The sequence below is a fragment of the Hyla sarda genome, unplaced genomic scaffold (assembly GCF_029499605.1).
Source record: "Hyla sarda isolate aHylSar1 unplaced genomic scaffold, aHylSar1.hap1 scaffold_2402, whole genome shotgun sequence".
Classification (NCBI taxonomy): domain Eukaryota; kingdom Metazoa; phylum Chordata; class Amphibia; order Anura; family Hylidae; genus Hyla; species Hyla sarda.
Genome location: NW_026609088.1, coordinates 15,997 through 41,651, shown reverse-complemented (window position 1 = coordinate 41,651; position 25,655 = coordinate 15,997). Strand labels below are relative to the sequence as shown.

Genomic DNA, 25,655 nt, shown 5'->3' with positions numbered 1-25,655 from the left:
CCGAGTCACGTGAAAAGTAAGGAAAACAGATGTCCGCGAAAACACTCCGGACGACAAACTTCCCTGTGGAAATATGAAGTGAAGAGGTGAAGTACAGAACGATCACACAAAAGGGATCGTGGAGGAGCCCGGGCTGGATCACTACACATGCCTGAGACCTGAACCATAAACAAGGCCCGAGGACTGGAAGAGCCACCAGAACGGAAGGCACGCCACAGCATCCTAGGACAGAGCCCAAGCCAAGTACTAACCGGTTTAGATCTCAAAAATCTGAGCGGACCAGAGCACCCCGAAGAAACGTCCCACCAGAGCAGTACAACTGACACAGACAAAAGGGAAGGAAGAACACACCCTTCCAGGAAGATTGTGCAGAGGGAGGAGAAGAGCAATGGCAGGACCTGAACAACAGATGGTGGCTAGACCAGCTGTCGCCGGCCATACAAGGTAAACTCCTCCAACAGAGGAGAGATTCAAGGCAGCAGTAGAAAAACAAAAACAAGAGCCAGGCTGCAAAGGTGGACAGGAAGCACACCAGCCTAGACAGTTAAAAACCCTGGTGATGGCTCCCAGCAAAAAACAAGGGCCATATACCCCACCTATATAGTGGGAACAGAGAGATGGCATCAGCTTGGCGGCAGAAAAAGCCCAAGAAAAATAGACCCCCTAGAGGAGGGAAAACAAGGGTGGCCAAGATGGTACTGACCATGCCAAGCACCCTGATACCCGTACCCCCTGTGGAAAGGGAAGTGGCAAGTGCGCCAGGCACAGTAGGAGCAGGGAGATGCTGCCCCACATCCACAGACCAGAGAATGTAGCCCCCCAGGCCCCAGCGACAACCCATTGCTGTATGGAGGAGCTGCCTCGTGTCCCCAGGGGAATAGGAATCCTGTACACTGGAGCTGGGCAAACATACAAGACTTATGGAAAGCCAGTCTGGATGAGGACTAAGGCAGCAGAGCAGGTGCGAGAGCCACTCAGGACAGAAAACTCTGAGGTACCTGGGAGGTATAGGGAGGGGCAGAACTGACTGTCGCCCCAGCAGGCACCATGCCAGAACCGAAGTGCTCAACAGAACTTCGGAAACAAAATCCCAGGAAGCCCTGAGGCACACCCCACCGAATAGAAGGACAGGTGGGCTCTACACTGACAGAGCGGCCTTAACATATGGAGGGACACAGACAAGGGTATTTCACGATAGTAGTGGGATACAAAGACTGCCGACACAAAATAAACCGCAGACATCCAAGGGACCTGCAGGAAGGGAGGTATGCCTCTAGCAGACCAACATGGCAACCTTAGGAAGGAGAACAGAGTGATGCTGCTGTGGCTGGGAAAGTCCCTGGAGTCTGCAGAAAAAAAATTCATACCTGATTTGCTAATGGTCCCACACACCAAGACTGCAGGCGCAGAATCAAGAAAAAAAGAATGTATGCGGAGCAGGAAACATGCAGACACCGTTGGACCTTACAGGTAGAAAAGGTCCCATGAACCCATAAAGATACACTTTGCGGAAGGTCACCTGGAAGAGAGACACCGGACTGCCGCAGCGGCATCAGCCGAAAGGGAGGAGGTGATCTGGTGGACCAGAAAAGCATCCCGACAGAGTCTGGTTATGTGGCCACGCCGGTCCCGAATACGGAAACACACAGTGATGTGAGATTGCAGCCTTCAGATAGATTAGCAGGCATTCAGAGAGGAATCTGGCAAAGTAGGGAACCCTACAAACCAATAAGTGGTCCATTGTAGAAAGGCCATTGAGCCACCCAAGGAGACTACCTCGGAACTACCCCTTGGCAGTGGGTTATACCAGAACTCTGCCCCCCCTTAGAGATAGGGGAAGGCTAAGGAGCTGTGGAATGCCACCCTGTCATCGGATAGGGTCCGCAGGACACACTTGGTCAGTTCTAAGTATACCGAGCACAGCAGTGGGGCACCAGAACTCCAGCCGCATATACATCAGCCAATGAAAGGCAGTGTAATGAAACCATGCAGACCACAGTCTGGCATACTGGGACGGGTCCATAGTAGACAACAGATACCGGAAGTCCAGCCGTAGCTACATCAGCCATGTGATGTGTGACAGGTGGTGTAGGAAACCATGCAGACCACTGTCCGGCTTACCGGTATGGGACCAAAGAGGACCACGGGTAACTCCAATCGGACCTGTCGCACAGTAGCGAGTTACCAAAACTCCAGCCGCAGATCCATCAGCCGACTGATGTGTGTGACAGGCGGCAGAGGAACCATACAGACCACTGTCTGACGTACTGGTATGGATTCACAGTGGACAAATCATGACGTCGGGCACCTCGCAGTAGTGAGGTACCAGAACTCCAGCCGCAGCTATATCAACCATGTGATGTGTGACAGCAAAGGAAACCATGCAGACCACTGTCTGGCTTACAGGTATGGCTCCATCGTAGACAACGGGTCACTCCATCGGACACCTCGCACAGTACTGAGGCACCGGAACTCCAGCCGCACATACATCAGCAGCAGTGACATGCGAGACTACTGTCTGGCATAATATCAGGACCAATCCATGCCCACGCATGAATACTCCCATGGAGACTTACCGTTGAACGTGGGGAACCAGAGCACTAGCCGCGAATTAGGTAGCCTATGAAGAAGGTAATCAGAGAGCATGACCTGCCAAGAACACCCCGAGGATGGGAGGACAGCAGACCTGACAGATGCAGCATCTGAAAAGCAAACCTGAGCATCTCACTGGAACGCAAAAGGACTTGTGCATTGTATGACAGAGTGCTGGAAAATATCCCCCACCAGTTTCCAGGAAAACGTGAAGCTCTGGCAACAATACATATATACACACACATACATATATATATTATATATATATATATATATATATATATATATATATATATATATATATATATATATGTATGTATTTATTTTTTAATTTTTTTTTATTAATTTTTATTTTAATAAAATGCTTATTACATTTTTATTTTGAGAGAAAATAACATGCACTAAAGCGGGAAGGGAGCATGGGGCGCAGGGCGCCCTGCAAAGAGCTGCTTGCAGTACATATGTCCCATAAAGGAAGCCCCTGGAGCAGCGACGGCACATAGCAGCGTGCTGTAGAAGCACCTGTTAGCCGTCGTGAGGCTCAGAGGCAGGGGACAATTGCGAGCCGGAGCAATGAGGGTTGTATACTCACCCAGACTTTGACCAGCTAGGGCCACCTGAGCAGGCAAACAGGGGCAAATGGGGGACCCGGACCCAGGGTACACCGCCAGGCGCTGGTTGTTGGTGAGGAGAGGTTAACGGCCCATCCAGCAATGCACAATGCCCCTAGCTCGCAGGTTTGGGGAGGGAATAAGGCAGCGCCATGCTTCAGTCGCCCCATGCTAGAAAAAACAACAAAGGAGAGAAAAACTAAACTTTGGACTGAAACTTTGAAAAAAAAACCTTGCCTCCTGCGGACACTAGCTAAAACTGGTTAACTTCCAGTGGGCGGGTATATCCTGCCAGGGAGGAGCTGATTTTTTTTCCTAGTGTCAGCGCCTCCTAGTGGCAAGAGCATATACCCATCAGTAAGGTGTCCCCCAATGAAGAGCGACCAAGAAATAATGTTACTCATAGGACTACACTATGACCTTGACATTTTAGGAAACCTATTTTTCTTTTCTTCTCTCTCTCTCTCATTTCAGATCCGTGTAAGCAGAGCACTACTTCGGATTCGGTGGACTACATCGTTGACCCACTTTTGTTTACTAATAAAAAAAAAAAAATGGTTAAATAGGGCTTGTAAGAGGGGAGGATGCCATTTTTGTCACGCCCCCTCACATAGACATGACTGGAGGGGGCGTGGAGTGACGTCACGAGGGGGCATGGCCGACACGTCACAGAATGCCGGGGGCTACACAGAGATTGCAGGGGTCCCAGTGGCGGGACCCCTGTGATCATATATCTTATCCCTTGTCCTTTGGATAGGGGATAAGATGTATCAAGCCGGAATGCCCCTTTAATAGTTGAAGCTGTTTTAAAGATTGAGTCTATTACTAAGCCAGGGCTTAGCGTTAGCCCCAATAACAGCTAGCGATAACCCCCAATTGTTGCCCGGCTACCCACCGTCACAGGGGCGCCGGACGAGCCAGTACCAACAGGCCCGAAGCGTCAAAAATGCCCCACCTCTGCCTAGGCGGTAACAGGCTGGGGAGAGCCAGCAACATTGGTCCTCGCCCACCCTAATAATGTCAGGCTGTTGTTGCTTAGTTGGGATCTGGCCTGAGAATGAAAAATGAAATAATGGCTAACCCCAAACATAGTTTGCAATAATTATTAATAATAATAAACAATAAACGCGTGGTCCCCCCCTATTTTTATTCTCTGCCAGATACCAACCAAGCAGCAACAGCCTAACGTTACCAGTGTCGGCAAGGACCATTGTAACTGGCTCTCCCCAGCCTAAATACCGTCAGCCTCTTACCACCTAGGAGCGCAATTTATGACGCTCCGGGCCTGTTGGTACTGGCTCTTCTCGGGCACCCCTGTGGCAGTGGCTGCCAGGGTAATAATTGGGGGTTAGAGCTAGCTGTTTTTGGGGCTAACGCTACGCACTGGCTTAGTAATGGGCTCTAGTAAAGTAAATTTAACACAAAACACAACACGTTTAAAAAATTTTTAATAAAAATAAAAACAAAAAATACCCCCACAAGCCCTCGTTAACCATTTTATTAATATTAAACAAAAAAAATTGCAGGTCATCGTAGTCCAACGAATCCAAAGTAATCGGAATCATGGGAGTTGTAATATAACAAAAGCAAGCCTACAGTAAATCACCAGCTAGAGGCACCCTGTTCCTAACCTACAACTCCCATTCTGTGAGTTGTAGTTTAGCAAAAGCTGTAGGCACCCTGTTGCAAACCGGGGAAGAGTGCGGCAATGTGCTCCGATTCCCGGCCAGCTTCCCAGTGGGGAAGAGAAAATCACGGCAAGTTCAAATTTCCCACTGGTCCCGGCCAATCACTGGACCTGGTGGGTAATATGAATTTAGTGTAGCGGATAGAATAAATCAGCGGCACCATGATTTGTTAAAAAAGAAGCCTTGGCTGACATCACTCAGCCACCTTGGACTCCTGCAGCCAGGTTGGGGATGTGCCATCCCTGAGTGCTGTGGGACTACTCCTGACTATTGTTTAGCACGAAAATGCGAAATGCGATTTTGAGAATATTTAGAATATAGTGATATATATTCGTGATGACGAATATTCGTTTCTTTTGCGAATATGCAAATATTCGCGAATATCTGCACTTTCAGTCAGAGGACACTGCTCCCTCCCTTCTTTTAGGTGAAAGATATCATCGCGCATGCGCACGATGCGAATTTCATTACAAGCTTTAAAAAAATTTAAAAAAAAAAACACTAAATCCCTTGCTAAATCTCCCCCATAGTGTTCATGGTGTGTGGACCTCTAGGATCCAAGCCTTAGCCACATTTAGCCAGCCTCCTGCACTTCTCATGGTAATACAAGATAGATGAGGGGCTGAAGTTAGACTGGGATACTGGTATGCGAGATCATAATAAGACCACCGTGAAAAGAACCTAATCAAATCCAAGTACAAATTACACACATGGCAAGAAATGGAAATACATCAACTTGTTAGCAGGACAGATTTTTAAACCATAACATGGTTGCCTATGGAGAAGCATGTGACTATACTACGTCATACTGTCCCCTCCACAGTGCATGCTTTCTAGGCTATGAAGGAGGTAGAGTGACATGACATGAACTAGAACACTAAGGTAGGTATTCATAAATTCATTACTTTCTGTAAAATGCATGAAAAGTGTCCAACTCCCAAGTGCCCGAGTATAGGTTAGCGTTAAATGGCAAAAATATTAAGATCACACAGCATACCTTTCCAAGCTTGCTGGAGCATTCTGCATCCACGGGGGCCTTACCCTTTAAGACAATGGTTCTAATGTGCTCTGCATTTAACAAAAAATAAATAAAATTAAAACAAGGGAAAATGTGCATTAAAAGCATTTAAAAAACACATTGCTGTGTAGATGATGAAAGCATAAGACATCAGTTAAATTATCACCTTTGCTGTCCTCTGATTCACTGTCTCCACTTTCAATACTCATGTTCCCTCTGAGTCGTTTTGCAGCAGACGGTCCATTACTAATACTGTCATCATCATCATCATCAGCTGAGGCATCTAAAGCAACTGCAGAAACATTTCATTTATTACAGATAAAATAAACATCAGATAAGTTGCTGTTCAATCTTACAAATATGTATATCACTCAATTGTTAATTTGAGTCTAAGCTTTCCTTCATTTCCGTAATAAAATACCTTAGGAAGAATGTTCTGTTGACAGTTAAAGCTCAAATCATATTGGGGGAGATTTATGAAAACCTGTCCAGAGAAAAAGTTGCTGAGTTGCCCATAGCAACCAATCAGATCGCTACTTTCATTTTTGACAAGGGCTCTGACAAATTAAAGAAGCAATCTGGTTGCTATGGGCAACTCAGAAACTTTTCCTCTGAACAGGTTTTGATAAATCTCCCTCATTGGCATTAGAGGCTTCATCATGAATTCTCATATTTGAAATGGGTTTTACTCTATACAACTGGTGGCAACATGTTATTACAGGGTAAAATAAGGTTTCTTACCAGGACTGGATGTCCTTCATTACAACTGTGATAGTGCAGAAAATGATTTTAAATGTGTCACACTCGTTAGACCAACACCTTAAGGATTCAGGGTGTAAATTATAACCTGCGCCTCCTTACGAACTAGGAAGCGTTAACGCCGAACTATAAGCCAGGTATTGCGATCAAAGTTGATTACAGGGTACAAAAGTCCTGAAAAATTGGTTGCCGGTGGCTCAGGGATAGTGATCGGGACACCTGAAATAAAATTGCTGACAAGGTGGCGGGAGGACCCTTAATTGCCTACTCTCTAATAACTAATAACACTGATCAATGCTGTTCTATTGCAATCAGACCATTACATGTAATAGTCTCCCATGGGGACTAAAAAAAGTAGAGAAAAAGGTGTCCAAAAATAGTTAATAACTGTTAACCCCTTCCCTAATAAAAGATTAAATCAACCCCCTTTGCCCTTTTTTAAATAAAATTATGTAAACAACAATCAATATAAAACATCTGTGGTATCACCGCATGCATAAATGTCAGCACTATTACAATATATATTAATTAAACCACAAGGCCAATGGCTTAAATGTAAAAAATACCCAAAACTAGAGATGTGTATTTTTGGTCACTTCATATAGGAAAAAAAAAAAATGATAGAAAGCCATAAAAAAATTAAAATGGCATCAATAAAAACTACAGACCACAGCACAAAGAAATGAGCCCTCATACAGCCTCGTATATTGATAAATAAAAGTTCCAAATATATTAATTATTTTTTTGTATGCTTTTGGGGTGAAATTAGAAAAGGGTCCATTTACATTTTATGGGGGGAGGGGCTTTTTCACTTTTTTATTTTTAAAACACACTTTTTAGGTCCCCTTAGTGGACTATCTGTAGCAGTGTTTCTCAAGCATGGTCCTCAAGAAGCCCCCCCCCAATAAAAAAAAATAAAAACACTGTTTTTTTAAGGATTTCCTTAGTTTTTCACAGGTGATATAATTGTGGTGATGCCCGATTCCCTGCCATAATTATATCACCTGTGAAAGACTAAGGAAATCCTGAAAATATGATCTGTTGCGGGGTCTTGAGGACAGCCCTCGAGAAACACTGATCTATAGCAATCATTAGCACTGATCAGTATTATCGGCGATCTTCTCAGGTCTGCTAGAAGATGCCGGGAGAACAAATTACTGGAATAAAATCTGGGTTTACTTTCTAAACCTAGATTTTATCAAATTCGACTTTCTGCACATGATTTTGGGGTCGGTAGCATGAATGGCATATGGATTATAGTAACCTGTAGTCTGGAGCTGACTTCTATGGGAGTGTGTTCAAGACATGGTCTGTGACCTGTAGAGAGAAGGGGAGGTGGGGAGCTTTAACCATTACCTAATGTGTTATCTATATATATTTTACTGTAATGTTTGCCTGTGACGATAATAAAACTGAGCAGTGATCGGTACAGGACAGGACAGGACGTGTTGGCTTATTGTAAAAGCTTATTTGCTAGAGGGAAAACTGATTTAAATTCTTTACATCATTACTGCACCTTTAAAATTATGTTGAATGTAATAACGTTATATTTTCTGACAACACATTCCCTTTAATTCTCAGTGTTGGTGAATTATGTACTTAACAACTCAGCAGACATACCAGATAAGCAGCGCTGAATCTGTCTTTCATACTGCGTTTGAGTATTTTTTTGCACCATGGCTCCGAGATCAATTGTATAATGCTTGCCACCAAGAGAAAGGGACACAATCTTGCTGTCCGTGTGAAGTGCCGTTTCCAGAAAGATTGATGTTTTAGCATCATAGGAGATCCACGATTCATCATCTGACAGCCACTGCCATACAAAAACTGAAAAAAACAAGCAAGCCATAAAAAATAAGCTAATTAGTATATAAAAAAAATATATAAAAAAGATACTCCACCAAATGTTTGTATAAGAATACAAATATATATATTTTCCATTCATAGATAACTGACAGAAGATAAACACATAAATGAAGTACCAACTAACAGAGGAACATATAGGTAGAGGTCCAGTGGTATGGTCACATGGGGATATATTTAAACAGTACCTGTCATAAAAAAAAAAATAATAATAATAATTATTATTATAAGTTGTTTATTATTCTTTAATCCTTTAAGGACTCAGCCCTTTTTTGCAAATCTGACCGCTGTCACTTTATATATTAATAATTCTCGGATGCTTTTACCTTTCATTCTGATATTGTTTTTTTTGTGACATATTCTACTTCACAGTGTGAAATTTTCATTGTTCATTTAGTTGCATCCTTTCTTGGTGAAAAGTAGTTTTCTTCCCAGAAAATTCACATGATTTTTTGAAAAGACAAGTGATTTTGGATGAAATGTAGGGAACACACCCCTTTTCCCGAAAACCACGCCCATTTTGTAGGGTTTATTTTTCCCACCCTGAGTGATTCTGATTCTGTCTGTTTTTTTTTTGTCGCACATTCTGTCGCATGGTCCGTGCAACAGAATTTAGGTGCAAAACCCGACAAAGAGTAGGCATCCTGTTAGTAAATGAGGGCCAATATGTCTACTTTATGTTTGCATCATAAAGTTGACGTGTTTTTACTTTTGGAAGACATTACAGGGCTTCTAAGTTCAGCAGCAATTTTCTAATTTTTCACAAAAATTTGAAAATCGGAATTTTTCAGGGACCAGTTTAGTTTGAAGTGGATTTGAAGGGCCTTCATATTAGAAGTACCCCATAAATTACCCCATTATAAAAACTGCACCCCTCTAAGTATTCAAAATGATATTCAGCAAGATTAACTTCTTTAGGTTTTTCATAGGATTAGCAGCACAATTAAAGGAGAAAATACAAAATCTATTTTTTTTACACTCGCATGTTCTTGTAGAGCCATTTTTTGAATTTTTACATGGGGTAAAAGGATAGAAATCCCCCCCAAAATGTGTAGCCCATCTCTTCTGAGTATGGAAATACTCCATGTTAGGACATAAAATGCTCTGCAGGTGAACTACAATGCCCAGAAGAGGAGGAGTCATATTTGGCTTTTGGAAAGTGAATTTTGCTGAAATGGTTTTTGGGGGGCATGTCGCATTTTGGAAGTTCATATAGTGCCAGAAGAGGCAAAAAAAAAATAATAAAACCCACATGGCCTACCATTTTGAAAACTACACCCCTCAAGGAATGTAACAAGGGGTACAGTGAGCCTTTAAAAAAAATGTTTTATTGTGTTTATAAAGAGAAAAAACGTACAATAAATTCAAACAATCCCCCGTGGGAACACCTCGCCCCCCCCATACAGAATAAGGGTACAATAAGCCATAGAATATAAGAAGCATGGACAACATACAACTGAATCCAACTACAAGGACCATATATGCCAGATCAGATAGTAAGGTTTAGTAGATCACTGGGGAAAACACCAACTCCAATAAACAGAACAGACATAGACACAACGAATCACCCACACCCGAAAACCCATCTTAGGAGCTCACCGTTCAACCCAGTAACCATACTAGACCTGGGGACCCCCGAACCGGAGAATCTGTAGAAACATTCAGCAACAACCAAGGTACCCACACTTTGTTAAGTTTCTTGGGAACTTACGACTTACATAAAGAGCATGGTAAAGAGGAACATATTTATTCACTAAAGCAAACCAGGGGGAAATTAGGGGGGGGAGGATGTATCCTTCCAGGCCATCACAATAACCTTGTGTGCACAAAACAGAAGAAAACTGATTAAAATACACCTATAAGAGCCCAATATTAGACCATTAATTACAGCCAGCAAACAGACCTCCAGTGTAAGCACAAAGGGGAGTTCTAGATGATCAGACAAGAAATGCATCACCTCTCTCAAGAAGGGCACCCACAGGTGGAATCCCAAACCGCATGCATAAGAGTGCCTCTCTCTCGCCCACACCGGGAAAAAAAAACGGTACAGTGAGCCTTAACACCCCACAGGTGTTTGACGACTTTTCATTAAAGTCGGATGTGTAAGGCTGCTTTCACACTATGAGGTTCTCCTGGTTAATACACGTACGTTTTAAACATTATTAACACATGTTAAACATTAAACATGTTCAAGTCAATGGGTTTCTTCGTTTAGCCTTTGTCACACGTTATAATAGCCAGTCATGACTAACGTACGTTAGTTGTGACGGGAGAAATAACGCAACATGCACTCATTTTTCACACGTCACAAGAAACGGGTATATTAACATATTTTATTTTTAACATTGAAGTCTATGGCAGGACATACGTTAGAAAATACACCCGTTAATGCCCGTTGTTATAACGGACATTATTTTTACTGAGCATGCTCAGAAGAAGTGACATCAGTAGACTCCTGCAGTGCTGAGGGACTACTACTACTCCCATCTTGGAACAGACTTGTTTCCATGCTGGGAGTAGTAATTCCCCATTGCGGGAGTCTGCCGTTGGCTGGGGAGGTTACATTAGTGTTTGTACTACTACCCCCATCATGGAAAAGACTCTGTTCCATGATGGGGGTTGTAGTACAGGGGCTGAGGGATTGATCGCATCGGGTCTCACTTCTGACAACCGATGCGATCAGAAGTTATTAAGCAGGGGAGCGGGCGGCATGCTCCTCAACCCTGCGATCACAATGTATTTTTTACTTTCATTTTTAAACTCCCCGCGGGGATCCTTGAATGGCCGGTACTGAGGAGCCAATCAGGGATCCCCCGGGGTTTTAAAAATGGACAATGTGAGGGGACATATGTATAATAAAAGTGTTTATTGGGGGGGGGGGGGGGGGGCATAGAGCGCTATATATCTAGCCCCCGTCAGCGCATTAATAAAAATATGACCCCCGCCAGCGCATTTATAAGTATATATCTGTACCCCCGCCAGCGCATAATGTGACCCCACCAGCGCATTTATAACAAAAGGGAAGCAAAACAGCTCCAAAAAGAGTCACTTTGATGAAAGAATAAAAACAAATTTTATTGGTATGCACTAAAATTAGATACACACAAAGAGGAAGACAATGCATCACAAAAAACGGCACCACCGGATATCCTGCAGGGGAGATGGTGGTATGGGGGTATTGCACATAAGTCCGTAATCAAGCAGTACACATATTATATATATATATATAAGCACCATTATAAGTAAAAGTAACATATATATACAAACAGTATGAAAAGTGCAACACTGCAAGTCAATAAGGTGCTATATATTATGGTGTATAGGCAATCTATACATCAGAATTGACGTATATAATAGTGCAAATAATGCTAGCAAGATACCCACAACAGATATGGCAGTCACTTAGCATTATTTGCACTATTATATACTTCAATTCTGATGTATAGATTGCCTATACACCGTAATATATAGCACCTTATTGACTTGCAGTGTTACACGTTTCATACTGTTTGTATATATATGTTACTTTTACTTATAATGGTGCATATATATATATATATATATATATATATATATATATATATATATATATATATATATTTATATGTACTGCTCGATTACGGACTTATGTGCAATACCCCCATACCACCATCTACCCTACAGGATATCCGGTGGTGCCGTTTTTTGTGATGCATTGTCTTCCTCTTTGTGTGTATCTAATTTTAGTGCATACCAATAAAATTTGTTTTTACTCTTTCATCAAAGTGACTCTTTTTGGAGCTGTTTTGCTTCCCTTTTGTTATGTTTAGTTCTGAGTCACATTTACGGGTTTAATACGTTTAGGGAGGGTGTTACAGTGGTACATTATTGATTTTTGTTATCACACACCCATTAGTCTCCCCCACCTTTTTGGTCTGTCTTTTTCTTGCATTATCAGCGCATATATCTATACCCCCCGCCAGCGCATAATGTGACCCCGCCAGCGCATTTATAAGTATATATCGGGCCCCCGCCAGCGCATTTATAAGTATATATCTATACCCCCGCCAGCGCATACTGTGACCCCGCCAGTGCATTTGTCCTAATTTTCTATTGTAGCTTTATGTGACAACCATACCTATCAGAACGTATTCAGCAGCGGCCCGGCCAGATGATCCAGACCGATATACTATTCATTCATAGCGCCGGCAGCTGTGCTGGGGGGGCAGACATATAGCGTTATCTGCCCCCCACAGCGCTTCTATATACATATGAAGCTGCCGCGATATGAATGAATAGTACATCTGTCAGGATCATCAGCCGGGCGGCTGCTGGATGTGCTCCTGACATATATACTTGTCATATATAGCGCATTCGTACAGCCTTATATATGACAAGTATATATGTCAGGAGCGCATCCAGCAGCCGATCGGCCGATGATCCTGACATATATACTATTCATTCATATCACCGGCAGCTGTAAATGTATATAGAAGCGCTGTGGGGGGCAGATAACGCTATATGTCTGCCCCCCCCCCAGCACATCTATATACATATACAGCTGCCAGCGCTATGAATGAATAGTATATCTGTCAGGATCATCTGGCCGGGCCGCTGCTGAATACGTTCTGATAGGTATGGTTGTCACATATAGCTGCAATAGAAAATTAGGACAGATGCGCTGGCGGGGGGTCACAGTATGCGCTGGCGGGGGTATAGATATATACTTATAAACGCACTGGCAGGGTCCCAGTATGCACTGGCTGGGGCTAGATATATACTTCTAAATGGGCTGGCGGGGTCATATTTTTATTAATGCGCTGGCGGGGGCTAGATATATAGCGCTCTATGCCCCCCCAATAAACACTGTTATTATACATATGTCCCGGCGGAGGCAGCAGTAAAGATCAGCGGTAAGCGATCTTCACTGCAGCCTTCCAGGAGTTGCCAAACTACAACTCCCAGCAAGCCCAGACAGTCAAAGGCTGTCTGGGCATGCTGGGAGTTGTAGTTTCGCAACATCTGGAGGGCCACAGTTTGGAGACTCTGGCCCTTCAGATGTTGCAGAACTACAACTCACAGCATGCCTGGACAGTCTGGGCATGCTTGGAGTTGACGTTTTACAACATCTGGAGGGCTACAGTTTGCACACCACTGCACAGTGGTCTCCAAACTGTGGCCCTCCAAATGTTGCAAAACTACAACTCCCAACATGCCCTTCAGTTGTCACTGCATGCTGAGAAGGGTACACTCACATGGGTGGGGGTCTACAGTGAGTTTCTTGCTACAAGTTTGAGATGCAGCAAATTTTCTGCCACAGCTCAAAATCCCAGCGGGAAACAGCCGTGGGAACGTACCCTAAAAACACCACACTTACACAAAATAAAGGGTATAACACTACATATACCCCTACACAGCCTCCAAGACAACTCCCAGTATTGCCGGACAGTGATTGACTTTCCAGGCATGCTGGAAGTTCTGCAACAGCTGGAGGCACCCTGTTTGAGAAACAATGTCACAGGGTATTTTTGGTATCGGAGGCAAGTGTAATTCTTGCATCCGGGTCCGTCCCTATGCAAATCCCTTATTTAGGCCTAAATTGCGCATGGCGCTCTCTCACTCCGGAGCCCTGTCGTATTTCAAGGCAACAGTTTAGGGCCACATTTGGGGTATTTCCGTACTCAGGAGAAGTTGCCTAACAAATTTTGGGTGGCTTTTTCTCCTTTTACCCCATTTAAAAAGGTGAAATTGGGGTCTACTCCAGCATGTTATTCTAAAAAATGTTAATTTTTTACACTAACATGCTGGTATTGTTCCATACTTTTCATTTTTACAAGAGGTAAAAGAAAAAAAATATATAAAAAAGACCCCCAAAATTTGTAACACAATTTGTCCTGAGTACGGAAATACCCCATATGTGGATGTAAAATGCTCTACGGGCGCACAACAAGGCTCAGGAGTGAGAACTCACCATGTACATTTGAGGTGATTTGCACTGGGGTGGCTGATCGTTACAGCGGTTCTGACATAAACACAAAAAAAAAAAAAAAAAAAAAAAAAAAAAAATACACACCCGCATGTGACCTCATTTTTGAAACTACACGCCTCACGGAATGTAACAAGGGGTATAGTGAGCCTTAACACCCTACAGGTGTTTGACAAATTTTCGTTAAAACTGGACGTGAAAATGAATTTTTTTTATTTTTTTTCACTAAAATGCTGGTGTTATCCCAAATTTTTCATTTTCACAAGGGGTAATAGGAAAAAAGCCCCCCAAAATTTGTAACCCCATTTCTTCTTATAAGAGAAAATAGAGGTATTCCGGCTCTATCCCTGGTCTGGATCCCGAGCAAGGAGAAGGTGTGGACCTCACCCAGAACAATAGAAATTTAGTAAACTCCAGCTCAGTTCAGGAACATGTGGCTTTATTCACATCAACAAGGCAACAGGTACAGGGAGGAAGTGACGCGTTTCAGCCAGGTGCTGGCCTTAGTCGTACAATGATTACAGATTCCAAGAACTCTTTTATATGGAACCGGGGGTGAGGGGAGACACCCAAAGCTAATTAGCCAAGAGTGGTTCCCGTTCACACCCGGATGCATTCACACAGAGAACATGAAGCACTTGTACAAAAATTACATCAATCGCATGATGTGAACAAATAGTTAAAAATAAAAATATATATAATCTTTATTAACTATATGCTAATATAAAAAGAACAAGTGCAAATATAAGAAAGCGATAAATTAAAAACCAGTGTGATTGAACACTAGTAGCCCATGAGAAACACGGGCTTACCTAGCGCGCACCCACACAGTAATACAAGTAGTTCTCCAAAGCACTGTGTGAACAACGGCATGGTGATAAAAAGGAAAAAAATATATTATCAAATATTAGAATAATGAAAAATAAGACATAAAAACACAAATGTCGCCGTTCACACAAATGCATAGAAGGAATTGCAACACAAAATTCTGAATAGCAGAAATGTATGCATAAATGTCATGACTGATCTCATATATTGCATAAATAAAGAACAAAATTCCTTAGGCAGGCGATGGTGGAAAATATGGTCTCATATAATGATATAATGAAAGTAATAAATACCACAGAACAAAGCTAGAAAAAGAACATTATAGAAGAAAACCCCTATAGATGGACTAGTAATGTAAATAGAATAATACAACAGAGGGGAGAAAAGGTACAATGGACCATTAATAGTTAAGCACTACGTCCAACCTTTTGTTGAGACCCCTAGGAACCCTAGTGTCTAGCCTGAGGATCCAATATATTTCTCTGTCTAAAAAGTTTCTTTTTATGATCTCCTCCTCTCTTAGGACATGATACTCTTTCTATACCCTGCAGTTTGATACCAGACCAATTTCCAGATGGCATTCAGCAACGTGTTTTGTTATCATAGAGGTATTTCTACTATCAAAATGCGGGGTATCAGAAAGATGTTTTCTGACCCGCATTTTTAAGGTATTGGTCGTGCACCCCACGTACTGCACGCTACATGACTCACACGTGAACAAATATACCACATATTTTGTATTACAATTTATATAATATTTTATCGGAAAGGAGTCATGATTAGTGCAGGACGTGAAGGTAGAAGAAGGTGATCTAACCTCACAACACTTACAAACTCTATGGCCACATTTGTAGGTTCCCTTATGTTCAAGCCAGATCGGATTAGTTGGGAGTTTTTTTAGAATACAAACTAGGAGATAATTTCTGTCCCAGAGTAGGTGCTCTGCGGGCCACACAACTGTACCCTCCATCCAGGGCGGGCGCAACCGTAGGGTCCGCAAGAACTATGGGCATATATTTGTTAATAATTTTACAAATAGACCCATATTGCATGCTGTATGGCGTGGAAAAGACGACCTTATGTTTAGAGGTATGTACAGAGGCGCAGGATTTAGTTCCAATAGGGGAAATCATATGCTTCCTATTTTTGTGTAATGCTATATTATAGGCTCTGTCTATATTCCACCTGGGGTATCCTCTCTGGCTTAATCGATCTTTAATATTGTTGGCTTCATGTTCAAAATGTTCTAATCTCGTGCAATTCCTCCTGGCCCGTGTCATCTCCCCCGTAGGGATGTTATTGACCACATGGGCAGGATGACACGAGTTAGCATGGAGGATTGAATTTACAGCTGTGTCTTTTCTATACGTCCTAGTGAATATAGAACGAGATTGAATGTCCCCCGTCAAGTATAGATCTAAAAAAGGAATTTCAACAGAATGGTAAAAATCAAACCCAAAGGATTATTATTAAGATAATCTGAAAACCCCTGTATGGCCGCCATATCCGACCCCCAAATAAATATGTGATATATTTGTTCACGTGTGAGTCATGTAGCGTGCAGTACGTGGGGTACACGACCAATACCTTAAAAAAGCGGGTCAGAAAACATCTTTCTGATACCCCGCATTTTGATAGTAGAAATACCTCTATGATAACAAAACACGTTGCTGAATGCCATCCTGGAAATTGGTCTGGTATCAAACTGCAGGGTATAGAAAGAGTATCATGTCCTAAGAGAGGAGGAGATCATAAAAAGAAACTTTTAGACAGAGAAATATATTGGATCCTCAGGCTAGACACTAGGGTTCCTAGGGGTCTCAACAAAAGGTTGGACGAAGTGCTTAACTATTAATGGTCCATTGTACCTTTTCTCCCCTCTGTTGTATTATTCTATTTACGTTACTAGTCCATCTATAGGGGTTTTCTTCTATAATGTTCTTTTTCTAGCTTTGTTCTGTGGTATTACTTTCATTATATCATTATATGAGACCATATTTTCCACCATCGCCTGCCTAAGGAATTTTGTTCTTTATTTATGCAATATATGAGATCAGTCATGACATTTATGCATAAATTTCTGCTATTCAGAATTTTATGTGTTGCAATTCCTTCTATGCATTTGTGTGAACGGCGACATTTGTGTTTTTATGTCTTATTTTTCATTATTCTAATATTTTTTCCTTTTGTCACCATGCCGTTGTTCACACAGTGCTTTGGAGAACTACTTATATTGCTGTGTGGGTGCGCGCTAGGTAAGCCCATGTTTCTCATGGGCTACTAGTGTTCAATCACACTGATTTTTAATTCATCACTTTCTTATATTTGCACTTGTTCTTTTTATATTAGCATATAGTTAATTAAGATTATATATTTGTTTCTTTTTAACCATTTGTTCACATCATGCGATTGATGTTATTTTTGTACAAGTGCTTCATGTTCTCTGTGTGAATGGATCCGGGTGTGAACGGGAGCCACTCTTGGCTAATTAGCTTTGGGTGTCTCCCCTCACCCCCGGTTCCATATAAAAGAGTTCTTGGAACCTGTAAACATTGTACGACTAAGGCCAGCACCTGGCTGAAACGCGTCACTTCCTCCCTGTACCTGTTGCCTCGTTGATGTGAATAAAGCCACATGTTCCTGAACCGAGCTGGAGTTTACTTCCTTCATTCCCATATCTTCTTAGTAAATAAATACCCCATATCTGGATGTAAAGTGCTCTGCGGGCGAACTAAAGGGCTCAGAATAGGAGTGCCATTGGGCATTTGGAGAGAGAATGTGTCTGGAATTGAAGGCCATGTGTGTTTACAAAGCCCCCAAAGTGCCAGAACAATGGAACCCCCCCCCCCCCACATGACCCCATTTTGGAAACTACACCCCTCTAAGAATGTATTAAGGGGTGAAGTGAGCATTTACACCCCACAGGTGTCTGACAGATTTTTTGAACTGTCTTCCGTAAAAATGATAAATGTAATTTTTCATTTGCACAGCCCACTGTTCCAAAGATCTATCAAAAGGCCAGTGGGGTGTAAATGCCCACTGCACCCCTTATTACATTCCATGAGGGGTGTAGTTTCCGAAATAGGGTCACATGTGGGGGGGGGGTCCATTGTTCTGGTAGCACGAGGGGCTTTGTAAACGCACAGGACCCCCCCGACCTCCATTCCAAACAAATTCTGTCTCCAAAAGCCCAATGGCGCTCCTTCTCTTCTGAGCATTGTAGGTCGCCCGCAGAGCACTTCACATCCACATATGGGGTATTTTCATACTTCAAAGAAACGGGGTTACAAATTTTGGGGGCATTTACTCCTATTGCAAAAATGGTAAGTTTGGGGGGGGGGGGCGACTGCATTTCAGTGGGAAAAAAATGTTTTTTATTTACACATCTGACTTTAATGAAAAGTCGTCAAACACCTGTGGGGTGTTAAGGCTCACTGTACCCCTTGTTACATTCCTTGAGGGGTGTAATTTCCAAAATAGAATGCCATGTGTTTTTTTTGCTGTTCTGGCACCATAGGGGCTTCCTAAATGTGACATGCACCCCAAAAACCATTTCAGAAAAACTCACTCTCCAAAATCTCATTGTCGCACCTTCCCTTCTGAGCCCTCTACTGCGCCCGCCGAACACTTCCTATCCACATATGAGGTATTTCCTTACCCAAGAGAAATTGGTTTACAAATTTTGGGGGGATTTCTCCCCTTTTACCCCTTGTAAAAATTCAAAAACTACAAGAACATGCGAGTGTAAAAAAAAAATGCAGATTTAGAATTTTCTCCTTCACTTTGCTGCTATTCCTGTGAAACATGTAAAGGGTTAAAACACTTACTGAATGTAATTTTGAATACTTTGAGGGGTGCAGTTTTTATAATGGGCTCATTTAGGGGGTATTTCTAATATGAAGGCCCTTCAAATCCACTTCAAAACTAAACTGGTCCCAGAAAAATTCCGATTTTGAAAATTATGTGAAAAATTGGAAAATTACTGCTGAACTTTGAAGCCCTTTGATGTCTTCCAAAAGTAAAAACATGTCAACTTTATGATGCAAATATAAAGTAGACATATTGTATTTGTGAATCAATATATAATTTGGAATGTCTATTTTCCTTACAAGCAGAAAGTTTCAAAGTTAGAAAAATTCAAAATGGAATGTTAATGTAGAATGTCACGGAAAAAAAAATCTCGGAATCAAATTCATAAGTAAAAACGTCCCAGAGTTATTAATGCTTAAAGTGACAGTGGTCAGATGTGCAAAAAACGCTCTGGTCCTTAAGGTGAAAATGGGCTTGGTCCTTAAGGGGTTAATCTTGCAAAACTACAAATCCCAGCATGCCCTAACAGCAAACAGCTGTCTAGATATGCTGGGAGTTGTAGTTTTGCAACATCTGGAGGGCTACAGTTTAGAGACCACTGCATAGTGGTCTCCAAACTGTTGCCCTGCAGATGTTGCTAGGCAACTACTCACCTCCTGCAGCAGAATCGCCGTGTAAGCTGGAGGATAGTCGCCCGTAAGGGGCCCCCCACCGCCTTTCACATCACGGTTCCCCCGCTCTGCCCAGACTACCATGGGTGGGCAGAGCGGGGAAACCGAACTTTAATCCCCCGCCCCCGATCTGCTATTGGTCGGTTGCTTCGGTAGCTGAGGAGTTTCTGGGAGATTGGCCAAGGGCTAAGGTAGCATGCAGGTTTCCTCTGGTTAATTGCTATGTATAATTGTATAAGAAGCTTGTCTGTGTAATCATGAGTCTAAGTTTCCACTTTTTTTTTTTTTGGAGAAAATCGCTATGAAAAACGCCAATTCTGCCGCATGGAGTTTTTTCGGCCAAAAAATTTGATGAAAAAATTGAAAATTTTGCCAGGTGTACCAGCTTGAAGAAGCGCCGTTTCCGGAGTGAAACAGCCTGTCCTGGTGTACGTTCCCCGCCTCCCTCCATCCACCTGTTTGTGTACCTGGTATGCCGCAATAAAGCTCCGTTGCCATTGGTGAGTGCAGTCTTGCTTCTTTGATGTCAGTGTATTCTGGGAGTTGTAGTTTTGCAACAGCTGGGGGCACACGGGTTGAAATCACCGAGTTAGGAAACAGACTCTAGCTCAGTGTTTCCCTACCAGTGTGCCTACAGCTGTTGCAAAGCTACAATTCCCAGCATGGCCAGACAGTCAGGGATGCTGGGCGAGTAGTTCTGCAATATCTGGCCCTTTATATGTTGCAGAACTACAACTCTCAGCATGCTTGGACAGTCTGCGCATGCTAGGAGTTGTAGTTATGCAACAACTGGGGAAGAACAGTTTGGAGACCGCTTAGTAGTGGTCTCCAAACTGAAGCCCTCCAGATGTTGCAAAAATACAACTCCAAGCATGCCCAGACTGTCCAAGCATGCTGGGAGTTGTAGTTCTGCAACATATGAAGGGCCAGATATTGCAGAACTACACGCCCAGCATTCCTGACTGTTTGGCCATGCTGGGAATTGTACTTATGCAACATCTGGAGGGCTACAGTTTGTACTGTACCACTTGCCACTTCAGATGTTGCAAAACTACAACTCCCAGCATGCCCAGACAGTCAGTGCATGCTGAAAGTTGTAGTTTTGCAACATCTGGAGCTTTGGCTGTGTGGGCATGCTGGGAGTTGTAGTTTTGCAGCTTTTAGAAGGCCACAGAGAAGATCACTATCCACGATCTTCACTGCAGCCTTCTCCCCCGCACTTTCCGGCCGCCGCTCCTTCTGCTGTCGCCGCTGCTCCAGAGTGCCGACTCTGCCGCCGCCACCGGTCCGGGTAAGCCGGGCCATGTTCCCCCCCCTCGCCGCCCATGTTCCCCCCCCCCCGCTCTGCCCTGACTTCAATCGGTGGGCAGAGCGGGGGAAATTAACTCTAAGCCCTCCCCCTGCCATTGGTGGTCAGCCTGACTGATCAATGGCAGGAGATAGGAGGGGGGTGGCAACACTGCCACCTCGCACCAAATCTTTAGGATTATTTTCCGGGCGATCGGGTCATCAGTGACCCGAATCGCGGCAAATTGTTAGTCTGAATTGACCTACGATTTGCTCTGATCGCCGGCATTGCAACGGGGTGCCTGCTGATATAAGCAGTCATCCTGGTCCGATCACCGCCCGGCGAGCTGCGGTGATCGGGAATACGGAGGGCGTATGGATACCTCCTTCGGTCTTAAGTGATGGGACGCGAGGGCGTATGCATACGCCCTTCGTCCCCAAGGAGTTAATAAAATTTCATAGGGTACCATTTAAAAAAAAAATGTAAAAAAAGATACAGTAGTGATGGAAAATGTTTTATTTAACGAAATGTATCTTTATCATAACGAAATGTTTATAATTTTTTTTTTTTTAACAGATCAACATTTTTTAAGAGATCAAATTTGATAACAGATGACTCCTTACATTAAATAACAACCCCATGTAATGTGACCATACCACTGGACTGCTATCTATTTGTTCCTCTGTTAGTTGGTACCCTATTTGTGTGTTTTTTCTTTATCATTCCTATGTTATTGAGATACAGTCATGGCCGTAAATGTTGGCACCCCTGAAAGTAAATTACCGTATTTATCGACGATAAGCTGCTGCAGTTCTATGATTTAAAGCGGGCGCTTTAAATCAATGAACTGCAGCGGCTTTTTCAGGTGCAGAGACCGCCACCGCTGCTGGCTTCTCTGCCCCTGCCTGTCCTGGGGTCCCTGCTGCCGACGCTTCTCTCCCCTGCTATCGGCGCCACTGCCCCTTCTCTCCCCCTGTCTATCAGTGCCGACAGACAGGGGGAGAGAAGGGGAAGAGGCACCCATTGCCGGCGCGGCTGCCCCGTTGCCTCTCCCATCCCCGTTGTATAATTACCTGTTGCTGGTGTCGGGTTCGCGCTGCTTCAGGCCTCCGGTGTGCGTCCCCTGCATTGCTGCTATGCATCACTCGTCATTGCGTCTCGCAGTGCATAGCAACGACGCAGGGGACGCCACACCGGAGGCCTGAAGCAGCGCGGACCCCGGCAACAGGTAATTATACAACCGGGGATGAGGGAGGCAACGGGGCAGCGGCGCCGGCAATGGGTGCCGCTGCCCCTTCTCTCCCCCTGTCTGTCGGCACCGGCAATGGGGCAGCGACACCGATAGACAGGGGGAGAGAAGGGGCAGTGGTGCTGATAGCCAGGGGGAGAGAAGCGGTGGCAGCAGGGCTCTAGACCCCAGGAAAGGCCGGGGGAGAGAATCGGGCAGCGATGGCCTCTCTCCCCCTGCCTTTCCTGGGGGCTTCTGCGGAGTAACAAACAGTGTATCGGGGTATACACACGCACCCTCATTTTACCAAGGATATTTGGATAGAAAAACTTTTTTTACCCAAATATCCTTGGTAAAATGAGGGTGCATGTTATAGGCCGGTACGTGGTATACCCCGATAAATTGCACTAACACATGTTTTGCTATACACATGTTTATTCCCTTTGTGTGTATTGGAACTAAACCAAAGAAGGGAGGGGGAAAAAAAACAAATTGGACATCAACAATCTCAAGGTTACAAGTCCATTTCCAGAGATCTAAATTTGAAGTTTGCAACCCATGGCACTGTAGCTAATCTCCCTGGGCGTGGACAGAAGAGAACACAGGATAGTAGGGAAGATGGATAAGCAGCCCCAAACTAGTTCCAAAGATATTCAAGCTGTCCTGCAGGCTCAGGGAGCATCAGTGTCAACGCGAACTATCCGTCGACATTTAAATGAAATGAATCGCTATGGCAAGAGACCCAGGAGGACCCCACTTCTGACACAGACATAAAAAAGCAAGACTACATTTTGCCAAAATGAACTTGAGTAAGCCAAAATCCTTCTGGGAAAACTTCCTGTGGACAGTTGAGACCAAGACAGAGCTTTTTGGTAAAGCATCAATCTACTGTTTACCGAAAACTGAATGAGGCCTACAAAGAAAAGAACACAGTACCTACAGTGAAATATGGTGGAGGTTCAATTATGTTTTGGGGTTGTTTTGCTGCCTCTGGCACTGGATGCTTTGAATGTGTGCAAGGCATCATCAAATCTGAGGATTACCAACGGATTTTGGGTCACACTGTACAGCCCAGTGTCAGAAAGCTGGGTTTGCGTCCGAGATCTTGGGTCTTTCAGCAGGACAGTATCCCCAAACATAGGTCAAAAAGCACCCAGAAATTGATGGTAAAGCGCTGGAGAGTTCTGAAGTGGCCAGCAATGAGTCCAGATCTAAATCCCATAAAACACCTGTGGAGAGATCTGTTGGGAAAAGGCGCCCTTCCAATAAGAGACCTGGAGCAGTTTGCAAAGGAAGAGTGGTCCAACATTCTGGCTGAGAGGTGTAAGAAGCTTATTGATGGTTATAGGAAGCAACTGATTTCAGTTATTTAAGGGTGTGCAACCAAATATTAAGATAAGAGTGCCAATAATTTTAATAATTTTGTCCAGACCATTTTTGGAGTTTAGTATGACATTATGTCCAATTAGCTTTTTTACTCCCTTTTTTGGTTTAGTTCCAAGACACACTAAGGGAATAAACATGTGTATAGCAAAACATGCGTTACTGCAATCCTTTTCTGTGAGAAATACTTAATTTTCTTGAAAAATTTCAGGAGTGTCAACATTTACGGCCATGACTATGTATTTTTTACAAAGTGTTTAGAGTCTTTTGAAGGTTTATGTATTGAATCTGTACTGAATGCATGTTGAGGCACTTTTTGTAGGCGTGTATTTAGTAGGGATCGACCGATTATCGGTATGGCCAATATTATCGGACGATAATCACGATTTTGGGCATTATCGCTATCGGCAATTACCTTGCCGATAAGCCGATAATGCCCCCCGCACCGCGACCGACCCCCCGCACCGCGACCGACCCGCCGCACCGCGACCGCCAACCCCCCCCCCCGTCGCACCCCCCACTGTAGTGCTGGGCGGTATACCGGTATGGATTTTTGCCCATACCGCTATACCGGTCGGGCCCTTCCCCCACCCTCCAAGTCAATAAAGAAAATTAAACTTGCCCGTAATGGGGGTGGTCCGGGCCATCCATCCTTCCTGTAGTGTCCGGCGGCATTCCGGGTGGAGGGTGAACCGGTCCGGGCTGTCCTTCTCCGGGGGTCATCTTCTCCACTCCGGGCAGGCTCCGGCCTAGTATGCTGCATAGACGCCACTACGCCATGACATCAGGTACGTCGCTGCGCACGGGCATCACTGCGCAGCGGCGTCTATGCTGCGTTACTAGGCCGGAGCCTGCCCGGAGTGGAGAAGAGGACCCCCGGAGAAGAAGGACAGCCCGGACCGGTTCACCCTCCACCCGGAATGCCGCCGGACACTACAGGACGGAAGGATGGCCCGGACCACCCTGACAGGTAGGGGGGAGAGAAGCGGGCGGGTGGCGGCGGCGGCGGCCTATGGCACCGCAAAAGCCACTGCAGTGCATTGATTTAAAGCGCCCGCTTTAAATCAATGATCTGCAGCGGTGTCGCGGGGGGATAAATAGCCGATAACTTATACCGGAATATCGGTATAAGTTATCGGCTATCGGCCCTAACCTCCACCGATTATCGGTATCGGCCCTAAAAAAACGATATCGGTCGATCCCTAGTATTTAGCATATACTGTGTTGAGTGTATTATAGTATGTGATTACATTTGTTTAATCCAAACTGCATACTGATTCGACAATATAAAATGGACTTAACATTGCATAAATCAATAGTACAAATATTTAAGTTTCTTACAAAACTATCAGGCTCCTTTCAATAGTGTTACTCATCATGTACACACACCCAGCAGCTTGAAAACTTTGTTAGTTTAGACCATTTAAACCTCAAATTCATGACTTATGTTCCATCATGTGAGTAAATTATCAGAAATGTAATACATAACACAATGAATTTCTGAACCTGACAAAATTTGGGGAAAAATCAATAGCATTTCTCATCACAACACATGCTTCGAGCACATTTCAGCAAAAAAAAATTTCATTTTTTTTACCATGCAGGTTAAATAAAAAAAAGAACTTGTTTACAGACTCACATTGATCCTGCTCCTTTACTGCAAGCCGTATAGGTCGTTGGTAGCCACTCTTTTTATTCTTCTGCACCATATTTCTCAAATCCACTTGAAAGGAGATCCCAAGGTCAGGTGAGATGGTCACAGAGTGTTTCCCAGTGCTGGAAAAGAGTTTACATCTTTTAGTGCTGGGCGGTATGACCAAAAAATGTATATCACGGTATTTTTCTAAATTATTGCGGTTTCGCAGTATTGAACAGTATTTTTTTTTATGGGAATGTTTTTATTTCATTTTATGAAAAGGGGGGTGATTCTGACATAGGGGAAGGGTTAAAA

At 43.6% G+C, this 25,655-nt stretch overlaps 1 protein-coding gene across 1 annotated transcript; it reads right to left on the bottom strand.

Moving 5' to 3' along the window:
* Window positions 1–3,272: 3,272 nt before the first annotated feature.
* LOC130322948 (probable E3 ubiquitin-protein ligase DTX2) lies at window positions 3,273–25,480 on the bottom strand. The gene is made up of 5 exons (XM_056553119.1): window positions 25,344–25,480; window positions 8,289–8,495; window positions 6,076–6,201; window positions 5,889–5,959; window positions 3,273–3,374 (listed from the first exon to the last, which is right to left on the bottom strand). The coding sequence occupies exons 1-5, from the start codon at window positions 25,411–25,413 to the stop codon at window positions 3,288–3,290; spliced, it is 561 nt and encodes a 186-aa protein (XP_056409094.1). The 5' UTR covers window positions 25,414–25,480; the 3' UTR covers window positions 3,273–3,287.
* Window positions 25,481–25,655: the final 175 nt, after the last annotated feature.

What these genes read in the sequence shown, in the direction of transcription:
- LOC130322948 (XM_056553119.1), bottom strand. Translation starts at nt 25,413, where the DNA reads ATGGTGCAGAAGAATAAAAAGAGTGGCTACCAACGACCTATACGGCTT. An exon ending in GATTCAGCGCTGCTTATCTG is followed by an intron (nt 6,202 to 8,288) that starts GTATGTCTGCTG and finishes ATGTTTCTGCAG; the next exon opens with TTGCTTTAGATGCCTCAGCT. An exon ending in TGAATCAGAGGACAGCAAAG is followed by an intron (nt 5,960 to 6,075) that starts GTGATAATTTAA and finishes TGTTAAATGCAG; the next exon opens with AGCACATTAGAACCATTGTC.